The 12,247-nt window shown below is 44.6% G+C and overlaps 1 protein-coding gene across 1 annotated transcript in view; it reads left to right on the top strand.

Annotated features, from left to right (window-relative positions):
- ubl3a (ubiquitin-like 3a) overlaps positions 1-12,247 on the top strand; it is a 47,596-nt gene that overhangs the window by 30,522 nt on the left and 4,827 nt on the right. The window contains exons 2-3 of the mRNA XM_031808952.1: positions 5,831-5,939; positions 10,715-10,801. Coding sequence (XP_031664812.1) covers positions 5,831-5,939; positions 10,715-10,801 — 196 coding nt within the window. The remainder of the gene's footprint in view (positions 1-5,830; positions 5,940-10,714; positions 10,802-12,247) is intronic.

Below are 12,247 nucleotides of genomic sequence, written 5' to 3'. Positions count from 1 at the left end.
CGCACAAGTGGCCCAGCATTGTCCGAGTTTGGCAGGGGTAGGCTGTGATTGTAAATAAGAATTGGTTCTTAACTGACTTGCCTAGTTAAACTAAGGTTACATTAAAAATAATATATAAAATAATGTACATTATACATACCATACACTATACACTGCACATACAGTGCTCTTGACATATTATGCATTATGTGCATACATATATTAATTACACTACACGATGGTCAGATTTCAGACCCCCCTCCCACCTTATGCGATATCCGCCCTAAGCATATCGGACTGCTTTTTCTCTACCACATCTCCGGATTCCTACCGCAAGCTCTGAACCTTTACACCGGAACATCGCAGCTAGCTAGCTGCTATCCGGGTCGCTACTCCTGGCTAACGTCTCTGTCCCGAAGCAAGCACCAGTTAGCCTGGAGCTAACCTCAAGCTAGGCCCCCTCCCGGCTAGCCGAAGAGGTCCTTCAGTCAATTCCTGGGCTACAATACCTATTTTGCCAATTGGCCTGGACCCTTTTACTGTCCACACGGAGCCCTGCCGATCCATCATGGCTGGTCTTCCGACGTAACCGTCCGAGGGGGTTTCAATAGGCTCTTCCGTTGCGACGTCCCCTGGAGGCCTATCTGCTAGCCTGCTAGGCCCGCCCGCTAGCTGTCTGAATCGTTGTGTCTCCAGCTCGCCTAGCTACTCACTGGACCCTATGATCACTCGGCTACACATGCCTCCCCCTAATGTCAATATGCCTTGTCCATTGCTGTTTTGGTTAGTGATTATTGTCTTATTTCACTGTAGAGCGTCCAGCCCTGCTCAATATGCCTTAGCTAGCCCTTCTGTTCCACCCTCCGCACATGCGGTTACCTCACCTGGCTTAAATTGTGCCTCTCGAGACAAAACCTCTCTCATCGTCACTCAATGCCTAGGTTTACCTCCACTGTACTCACATCCTACCATACCCTTGTCTCTACATTATGCCTTGAATCTATTTTTCCGTGCCCAGAAATCTGTTCCTTTTACTCTCTGTTCCGAACGCACTAGACGACCAGTTCTTATAGACTTTAGCCGTACCCTTATCCTACTCCTCATCTGTTCTTCTGGTGATGTAGAGGTTAACCTCGACCCTGCAGCCCCCAACCTCGGCCCTGCAGCCCCCATCACCACTCCCATTCCCCAGGTGCTCTCATTTGTTGACTTCTGTAACCGTAAAAGGCTTGTTTTCATGCAAGGTTTGTTTTATTCACTGCTTTAGCACACTCTACCAACCCGGATGTCCTAGCCGTGTCTGAATCCTGGCTTAGGAAGGCCACCAAAAATCCTGAAATTTCCATCCCTAACTATAACATTTTCCGATAAGATAGAACTGCCAAAGGGGACAGAGTTGCAATCAACTGCAGGGATAGCCTGAAGAGTTCTGTCGTACTATCCAGGTCTGAGCCCAAACAATTCGAGCTTCTACTTTTAAAAATCCACCTCTCCAGAAACAAGTCTCTCACCGTTACCGTTGCTATAGAATCTTCAGACCCCAGCTGTGCCCTGGACACCATATGTGAATTGATTACCCTCCATCTATCTTCACAGTTTGTACTGTTAGGTGACCTAAATTGGGACATGCTTAACACCCCGGCCGTCCTACAATCTAAGCTAGATGCCCTCAATCTCACACAAATTGTCAACGAATCTACCAGGTACAACCCCAAATCGGTAACCATGGGCACCCTATCATCCTGACCAACTTGCCCTCTAAATACACCTCTGCTGTCTTCAACCAGGATCTCAAACCAGGATCTTTTTGCACCCCAGTATCTCTACTTGCACATCATCATCTGCACATATATCAGTTCAGTATTAATGCTAAATTGTATTTTTTTTTGCCTTTTATGGCCTATTTATTGCCATACCTCCCTACTCTTCTACATTTGCACACACTGTACATAGATTGTTTTATTTTGTGTTATTGACTGGATGTTTGTGTATGTGTAACTCTGTGTTGTTTATGTTGCACTTCTTTGCTTGATCTGGGCCAGATCACAGTTGTAAATGAGAACTTGTTCTCAACTGGCCTACCTGCTTAAATAAAGGTGAAATAGTAAAATATTTTTTTTTATAGAATGTAGAATGATATTATTATAATTCAGCCTGCAGCATACCACCCTGCATCCCACTGTAGGGTGGTACTGAATCTATGCAGGGTTGTTCCTGGTCAGTCCCTGGATGGGAGACCAGATGCTGCTGGAAGTGGTGTTGGAGGGCTAGTAGGAGGCAATATTTCCTCTGTTCTAAAATACATATATTCTAATGCCCCAGGGCAGTGATTGGGGACATTGCCCTTTGTAGGGTGCTGTCTTTCGGATGGGACATTAAACGGGTGTCCTGACTCTCTGTGGTCACTAAAGATCCCATGGCACGAATAGGGATGTTTCCCCCATGTCCCTCATACCACAATGGCCACCCAATCATTCCTTGCGTGGTGTAGCATTTGCCGGAGCATGTTAGTTTCTTCTCCGCAGTGAGTTTGGATGTGAATACATTCGCGGCTGTCTGATTGGTTCAGAAACCGCTGGGTTGGCCAGAGCCAGAACACATGGGTAAAGCAGTGGTTTGAATATTTTGTCATTGGCTTTTATACTCTGGTTAAAGATCATCCAATCGCTGATTACTTTCTTTTGAACAACACCCCTTTTGCCCCTCGAACAACAATGATGTCATTCTCAGATTAAAGTATGTAGCGAACAACAGAGCAGCAGTAGTGTTTAGTGTAAGTCATCAGGCTAGTAACCACAACATTTCCTTATGGGTTTTAGCCCTAATGCTACACAATCAATACAGGCCTGAGGGTGGGTGTGTCAGGGTGTGTGTTTTCAGTGCAATCCACAAGTGTGTGACATTTGACTGCTTGCTGTAGAGCTGTTTGTGTCCCAGTGCAGTAGGATGTTTATTTTACCTTTTTATTTAACTAGGCAAGTCAGTTAAGAACAAAATCTTATTTTCAATGACAGCCTAGGAACTGCCTTGTTCAGGGGCAGAATGACAGATTTGTACCTTGTCGGCTGGGGGATTGCAACCTTTCGGTTACTAGTCCAACGCTCTAACCACTAGGCTACCCTGCCCTCCCAAAAGGATGTATGATATTCCTGTTTGTGTCCCAGTCAGTCAGGGTTAAACTCAACTAGCCTGTGTCTGAGAGAGGGCTATCAGAGGATGAGGATGAAGAAGGAATTACTGCTTTCTGTCAGAGATGAGAGAGAATTATGATGAGGGATGACTTTCCTGTGTGAGGTGATAGAGAATGGACAGATGGATGGATGAGTGGATTAAAGAAGGGAAGATGAAAGATGAGAAAAAGTTCCCTAATTTCCCTTTCCCCTTTGGTTGGTGTCCAGTCTCTCTGTATTTCTGACTTAATGGTGTGAATGAATCACAGGGTTGGAAAATTCCAGAAACTTTTCAGAAACCCTGGTTGGTGAATATCTAGAGGAAATAGATAGGAAAGGTAATAAATTGCCAGCGAATTCATGAACTGGGAACCCTACCGACACACAGAAGATCATTATTATGATGGTTAAATCATGTCTGCCAGCCTGCCCTCTTCTATCAGCTTCAGTGTTGTTTTTAAGAGTAGGTATGATGTTCAGCACCTCTAGCTGGGTCACAACAACACCAAAGTAAAACAACCTAGCTGTACCATATTAAGATACTAAGTTAGTGATAAGGTAGGCCAACATCTGTCTTCATGTATCTATTAACTCCTACCTTAAACCCATTTAACTATTAACTACTACCTGATATCCAATTAACCATTATCTCCTACCTTAAACACATGTAACTATTAACTCCTACCTTAAACCCATTTAACTATTAACTACTACCTGATATCCATTTACCTATACTGTGCAAAAATATAATGCAACATGTAAAGTGTTGGTCCCATGTTTCACGAACTGAAATAAAATATCCTAGAAATGTTCCATATGTACAAAATACTTATTTTTCTCAAATGTGTTTACATCACTGCTAGTGAGCATTTCTCCTTTGCCAAGATAATCCATCCACCTGACAGGTGTGACATACCAAGAAGCTGATTAAACAGCACGATCATTACACAGGTGCACCTTGTGTGGGGGACAATAAATTGCCACTCTTACATGTGCAGTTTTATCACACAACACAATGCCACAGATGTCTCAAGTTTTGAGGGAGTGTGCAATTGGCATCCTGACTGCAGGAATGTCCACCAGAGCTGTTGCCATAGCATTTGATGTTAATTTCTCTACTGTAAGCCGCCTCCAATGTCGATTTGATTAAGATGATCAAAAGGAATCTACGGAGCCCCCAAACCTCACATCAAGCCCCCCCCCAATATCAATATATAATATATATAGTATCAGTTCTATAAGTTTGACAAGTAGTATACAGCTGCGCCTTTAGATAATTGTTTATTCAACCTATGTTTTGTATTCTCTGTGAATATGGTGATGTGTTTTTCACCCCCTGTTCAGAGAAGGTAAGGTAATGCGATGGGGCATACGCTTGATGTTACCACGTTCTGACCACTTGATGGTGCTGTTTCTGCTATACTGGCTCACTCTATCATCCAGTTAGAGGTTGCCTGTTGCATATCCAATACAAATTCACCAATATGGTTTAGATTCAGAATGTACCAATCAACATGTTAATTGGCCACAGTTGAAGTTGGGTACTACCCACATTATGCCATTAAGTTTGACTTGGTCCTGGGGAAACCTATGGATGAGCATACAATGGTGATTGTGCGAGCCTTTGATTTTTCTACTTTGCTGCTATGATGATGAGTGCTGGATTACAATTGCGGATGCTGTGGATGAAGAAAACGTGGACATAAAAGGGGATATTCATCCAAGTTATCCAGCAAGGTCATATTTTTGGCCAAACAGAGAGGACACATGTTATCTACTAAAACCAAGCATCATCTGCACCATTAAGGCACCAACCACTGCTACTGGTCGCCTATATAATTTGGGGTGTAGGAACATCACTGTAATTGAAGGTGCACTTAAGACAGAAAAGAAAGTGACATTTCTTTACAATAACGCATTTACATGTGTTAATGCTGTTGGCTCCGTCATTCTCTTACCAAACTTTGCATCTGCACTGTTCTTCAAGTAAAAAATGTATTTTGTAAAATGTTCAATGGAAATTGTTTTAAATCTCTGTCCATATTGTCCTTGAGTTTTTAGGAAGATAGAAAATTAGCCTTTTTTTCATAAATCAATCAATCAAATGTATTTATAAAGCCCTTTTTACATCTGCAGATGACACAAAGTGCTGTACAGAAACCCGGCCTAAAAGTCCAAAGAGCAAGTAATGCAGATGTAGAAGCACGGTGGCTGGGAAAAACTACAACCAGTTTGACTGAATTGCACGAGAATTATACATGTATGGATTTTCTTATGCGTTGTTTTCTCTTTATTCAACCAACCTGCCTCCTGCCATTCACCCACAAAATATTTCATGACCCTGAACCCGCCTGCCCCACGGATATAACCGCCCGTGTGTCACTAGTGTGTGATGTGTTCATACACACATTAAAGGGAAGGCTTTGACCAAAATATGCTCTAAGAATTTCTTCCCATCGATCGTCCTTACCCCTCTTCTGTTTTTCCCTAACTTTATGCAAACCTTTTGACGCGGTTGCTAGGTGTTGGGTTAAGGTCGCTACGCTATCCCCTTCCTTTGGGAGAGCTTTTCCCCACGGCCTCTCTGATGGTCTCACGGGCGCCATCCCACTTCTGACACTGTCTTGTTTTTTATGTGTCTGTCAGCTTCTAATCTCCTCCTCTCCCTTTGTGTGTTTCAGATTAACCTGCGTCTCATCCTGGTCAGTGGGAAGACGAAAGAGTTCCTGTTTTCTCCCAATGACTCGGCCGCAGACATTGCCAAACACGTCTACGATAACTGGCCAATGGGTGAGTGACACCTCACAGACACACATTACAACTGGCCAATGGGTGAGTGACACCAAATGCATAAATATCAGTGGAGGCTGGTGGAGGGAGGATGATATTATTCAATTCCAGCCATTACAATGAGCCTGTCATGCGATTTACTGCCACTGCTGGTGCATTTGGAAAGTATTCAGACCCCTTGACTTTTTCCACATTTTGTTACTTTACATCATTATTATCAAATGTATTCAATTTAAAAAATCCTTATCAATCTACGCACAATACCCCATAATGACAAAGTGAAAACAGGTTTGAAGAAAGTTTAGCAAATTTTATAAAAAATAAAAAAACAAAATACCTTATCTACATAAGTATTCAGACCCTTTGCTATGATACTCGAAATTGAGCTCAGGTACAGCCTGTTTCCATTAATCATCCTTGAGATGTTTCTAGAACTTTATTGGAGTCCACCTGTGGTAAATTCAATTGATTGGATATGATTTGGAAAGGCACATGCTTGTCTATATAAGGTCCCACAGTTGGCAGTGCATGTTAGCGCCTAAACCAAGCCATGAGGTTGAAGGAATTGTCCGTAGAGCTCAGAGACAGGATTGTGTCGAGGCACAGATCTGGGGAAGGGAACCAAAACACTTCTGCAGCATTGAAGGTCCCCAAGGACACAGTAGCCTCCATCATTCTTAAATGGAAGAAGTTTGGAACCACCAAGACTCTTCCTAGAGCTGGCCGCCCGGCCAAACTGAGCAATCGGGGGGAAAAGGGCCTTGGTCAGGAAGGTGACCAAGAACCTGATGGTCACTCTGACAGAGCTCCAGAATTTCTCTGTGGAGATAGTTGTCCTTCTGGAAGGTTCTCCCATCTCTGCAGCACTTCACCAATCCGGCCTTTATGGTAGAGTGGCCAGACGGAAGCCAGTCTTCAGTAAAAGGCACATGACAGCCCGCTTGGATTTTGCCAAAAGGCACCTAAAGACTCTAAGACCATGAGAAACAAGATTCTCTAGTCCGCTGAAACCAAGATTGAACTCTTTTACCTGAATGCCAAGCGTCACATCTGGAGGAAACCTTCCCTACGGTTAAGCATGGTGGTGGCATTATCATGCTGTGGTTGTTTTTCAGCGGCAGGGACTGGGAGACTAGTCAGGACCGAACAAAATATGAACAATGCGAAGTACAGAGAGATCCTTGATGAAATCTGCTCAGGACCTCAGACTGAGGTGAAGGTTCACCTTCAAACAGGACAACGACCCTAAGCACACAGCCAAGACAAAGCAGGAGTGGCTTCGGGACAAGTCTCTGAATGTCCATGGGTGGCCCAGCCATCTTTCTGGTAAGAAGAGGGGCGGGGAGTGTATGCCTTATGATTAACGAGACGTGGTGTGATCATAACAACATACAGGAACTCAAGTCCTTCTGTTCACCTGACTTAGAATTCCTCACAATCAAATGTCGGCCGCATTATCTACCAAGAGAATTCTCTTAGATTATAATCACAGCCGTATACAGTGCCTTGCGAAAGTATTCGGCCCCCTTGAACTTTGCGACCTTTTGACACATTTCAGGCTTCAAACATAAAGATATAAAACTGTATTTTTTTGTGAAGAATCAACAACAAGTGGGACACAATCATGAAGTGGAACGACATTTATTGGATATTTCAAACATTTTTAACAAATCAAAAACTGAAAAATTGGGCGTGCAAAATTACTTTCGCAAGGCACTGTATATTCCCCCCAAGCAGACACATCGATGGCCCTGAACTAACTTTTTATTTGACTCTATGTAAACTGGAAACCACATATCCTGAGGCTGCATTCATTGTAGCTGGGGATTTTAACAAGGCTAATCTGAAAACAAGGCTCCCTAAATTCTATCAGCATATCGATTGTGCTACCAGGGCTGGTAAAACCCTGGATCATTGTTATTCTAACTTCCGCGACGCATATAAGGCCCTCCCCCGCCCTCCTTTTGGAAAAACTGACCACGACTCCATTTTGTTGCTTCCAGCCTATAGACAGACACTAAAACAGGAAGCTCCCGCACTCAGGTCTGTTCAACGCTGGTCCGACCAATCTGATTCCACGCTTCAAGATTGCTACGATCACGTGGACTGGGATACGTTCTGCATTGCGTCAAACAACAACATTGACGAATACGCTGATTCGGTGAGCGAGTTTATTAGCAAGTGCATCGGCAATGTCGTACCCACAGCAACTATTAAAACATTCCCAAAACAGAAACCGTGGATTGATGGCAGCATTTGCGCAAAACTGAAAGCACAAACCTCTGCTTTTAACCAGGGCAAGTTGACCGGAAACATGACCGAATATAAACAGTGTAGCTATTCCCTCCGCAAGGCAATCAAACAAGCTAAGCGTCAGTATAGAGACAAAGTAGAGTCGCAATTCAATAGCTCAGACATGAGAGGTATGTGGCAGGGTCTACAGTCAATCACGGATTACAAAAAGAAAACCAGCCCCGTCGTGGACCCTGATGTCTTGCTCCCAGACAAACTAAACAGCTTCTTTGCTCGCTTTGAGGACAATACAGTGCCACCGACACGGCCCGCTACCAAAACCTGCAAACTCTCCTTCACCGCAGCCAATGTGAGTAAAACATTTAAAGTGTTAACCCTCGAAAGGCTGCCGGCCCAGACGGCATCCCTAGCCGCGTCCTCAGAGCATGCGCAGACCAGCTGGCTGGTGTGTTTACGGACATATTCAATCAATCCTTATCCCAGTCTGCTGTTCCCACATGCTTCAAGAGGACCACCATTGTTCCTGTCCCAAGAAAGCTAAGGTAACTTAACGGCTATCGCCCCGTAGCACTCACTTCCGTCATCATGAAGTGCTTTGAGAGACTAGTCAAGGATCATTTCACCTCCACCTTACCTGACACCCTAGACCCACTGCAATGGCCGCCCCAATAGGTCCACAGACGACGCAATCGCAATCACACTGCCCTAACCCATCTGGACAAGAGGAATACCTATGTAAGAATGCTGTTCATCGACTACAGCTCAGCATTTAACACCATAGTACCCTCCAAACTCGTCATTAAGCTTGAGATCCTGGGTCTCGACCCCACCCTGTGCAACTGGGTCCTGGACATTCTGATGGGCCGCCCCCAGGTGGTGAGGGTAGGAAACAACCACCCCGCTGATCCTCAACACTGGGGCCACACAAGGGTGCGTTCTCAACCCTCTCCTGTACTCCCTGTTCACCCATGACTGTGTGGCCATGCACGCCTCCAACTCAATCATCAAGTTTGCAGACGACACTACAGTGGTATGCTTGATTATCAACAACGACGAGACGGCCTACAGGGAGGAGGTGAGGGCCCTCGGAGTGTGGTGTCAGTAAAATAACCTCACACTCAACGTCAACAAAACAAAGGAGATGATCGTGGACTTCAGGAAACAGCAGAGGGAGCACCCCCCTATCCACATCAACAGGACAGTAGTGGAGAGGGTAGTAAGTTTTAAGTTCCTCTGCGTACACATCACGGACAAACTGAAATGGTCCACCCACACAGACAGCGTGGTGAAGAAGGTGCAGCAGCGCCTCTTCAACCTCAGGAGGCTGAAGAAATTTGGCTTCTCACCAGAAGCACTCACAAACTTTTACAGATGCACAATCGAGAGCATCCTGTTGGGCTGTGTCACCGCCTGGTACGGCAACTGCTCCGCCCACAACCGTAAGGCTCTCCAGAGGGTCGTGAGGTCTGCACAACGCGTCACCGGGGGCAAACTACCTGCCCTCCAGGACACCTACACCACCCGATGTCACAGGAAGGCCATAAAGATCATCAAGGACAACATCCACCTGAGCCACTGCCTGTTCACCCCGCTATCATCCAGAAGGCGAGGTCAGTACAAGTGCATCAAAGCTGGGACCGAGAGACTGGAAAACAGCTTCTATCTCGAGGCCATCAGACCTTTAAACAGCCACCACTAACATTGAGCCAACATGCTGACTCAAATCTCTAGCCACTTTAATAATGAAAAATGTATGTAAAAAATGTATCACTAGCCACTTTAAACAATGCCACTTAATATAATGTTGACATACCCTACGTTACTCATCTCATTTGTAAATACTGTACTCTATACCATCTACTGCATCTTGCCATCTTTATCTAATACATATATCACTAGCCACTTTAAACAATGCCACTTAATATAATGTTGACATACCCTACGTTACTCATCTCATTTGTAAATACTGTACTCTATATCATCTACTGCATCTTGCCATCTTTATCTAATACATGTATCACTAGCCACTTTAAACTATGCCACTTTGTTTACATACCCTACGTTACTCATCTCATATGTAAATACTGTACTCGATACCATCTACTGCATCTTGCCTATGCCGTTCTGTACCATCACTCATTCATATATCTTTATGTACATATTCTTTATCCCTTTACACTTGTGTGTATAAGGTAGTAAGTAGTTGTGGAATTGTTAGGTTAGATTACTCGTTGGTTATTACTGCATTGTCGGAACTAGAAGCACAAGCATTTCGCTACACTCGCATTAACATCTGCTAACCATGTGTATGTGACAAATACAATTTGATTTGATTTGAATAAGGCTGTAACGTGACAAAATGTTGAAAAACTCCAAGGGTCTGAATGCACTGTATGATACTTCATGCAGTATGAGAAGTGTCCTTTCTCTGTCTTCCTTCTTTCTATCTGTCTCTTCTTCTGTTGATGGCGATGATAATGTTGTTGATGATGGTGGTGATGGTGATCTTCATCTCTCTTCAGACTGGGAGGAGGAACAGGTCAGCAGTCCTAACATCCTGAGGCTCATCTACCAGGGTCGCTTTCTACATGGAAACGTCACGCTAGGAGGTGAGAACACACCGGAAACACACACACACACCGGAGAAACACACACACACACCGGAAACACACACACACACACACACCGGAAACACAAACACACACACCGGAAACACACACACACACACCGGAAACACACACACACACCCGGAAACACACACACACACACCGGAAACACACACACCGGAAACACACACACACACACACACACACCGGAAACACACACACACACACGCACCCGGAAACACACACACGCACCCGGAAACACACACACGCACCCGGAAACACACACACGCACCCGGAAACACACACACACCGGAAACACACACACACACACACCGGAAACACACACACACCGGAAACACACACACACACACACAGTCAAAATCAGTCAATTGAAATCAATTCATTAGGCCCTAATCAATGGATTTCACATGACTGGGAATACAGATTTGTATATGTTGGTCACAGATACCTTTTCTGGATCAGAAACCAGTCCCATATCTGGTGTGACCACCATTTGGCTCACGACACAGGCTGTTGATTGTGGCCTGTGGAATGTTGTTCCACTCCTCTCCTCTTGTGAGAAGTTGCTGGATATTGGCGTACAGATCCTTGTGACATGGATCCATGCATTATCATGCTGAAACATGAGGTGATGGTGGCAGATGAGTAGCATGACACCCACAGGTTTCATCAGCTGCTCGGTGAAGAAGCCAGATGAGTAGCATGACACCCACAGGTTTCATCAGCTGCTCGGTGAAGAAGCCAGATGAGTAGCATGACACCCATAGGTTTCATCAGCTGCTCGGTGAAGAAGCCAGATGAGTAGCATGACACCCACAGGTTTCATCAGCTGCTCGGTGAAGAAGCCAGATGAGTAGCATGACACCCACAGGTTTCATCAGCTGCTCGGTGAAGAAGCCAGATGTGGAGGTCCTTACACGTGGTCTGCGGTTGTGAGGCCGGTTGGACGTACTGCCAAATTCTCTAAACGACATTGGAGGCAGCTTATGGTAGAGCTATTAACATTAAATTCTCTGGCAACAGCTCTGGTGGACATTCCTGCAGTCAGCATGCCAATTGCACGCTCCCTCAAAACTTGAGACATCTGTAGTATTGTGTTGTGTGACAAAATTGCACATTTTTAGAGTGGCCTTTTATTGTCCACAGCACAAGGTGCACCTATGTAATGATCACTCTGTTTTAATCAGCTTCTTGATATGCTACACCTGTCAGGTGGATGGATTATTTTGGCAAAGGAGAAATGCTCACTAACTGGGATGTAAACAAATGTGTGCACAGAATTTGAGAGAGAGAATCTTTTTGTGCTTATGGAAAATTTCTGGGATCTTTATTTCAGCTCATAAAAAATGGGACCAACACTTTACATGTTGCGTTTATATTTTTTGTTCAGTACAGCTCCGTCTCTGTTTCTCTGTCTGGCTCCTGTCT

Source organism: Oncorhynchus kisutch, linkage group LG29 (assembly GCF_002021735.2).
Source record: "Oncorhynchus kisutch isolate 150728-3 linkage group LG29, Okis_V2, whole genome shotgun sequence".
Taxonomy (NCBI): domain Eukaryota; kingdom Metazoa; phylum Chordata; class Actinopteri; order Salmoniformes; family Salmonidae; genus Oncorhynchus; species Oncorhynchus kisutch.
This window is presented reverse-complemented; position numbering and strand designations above follow the sequence as displayed.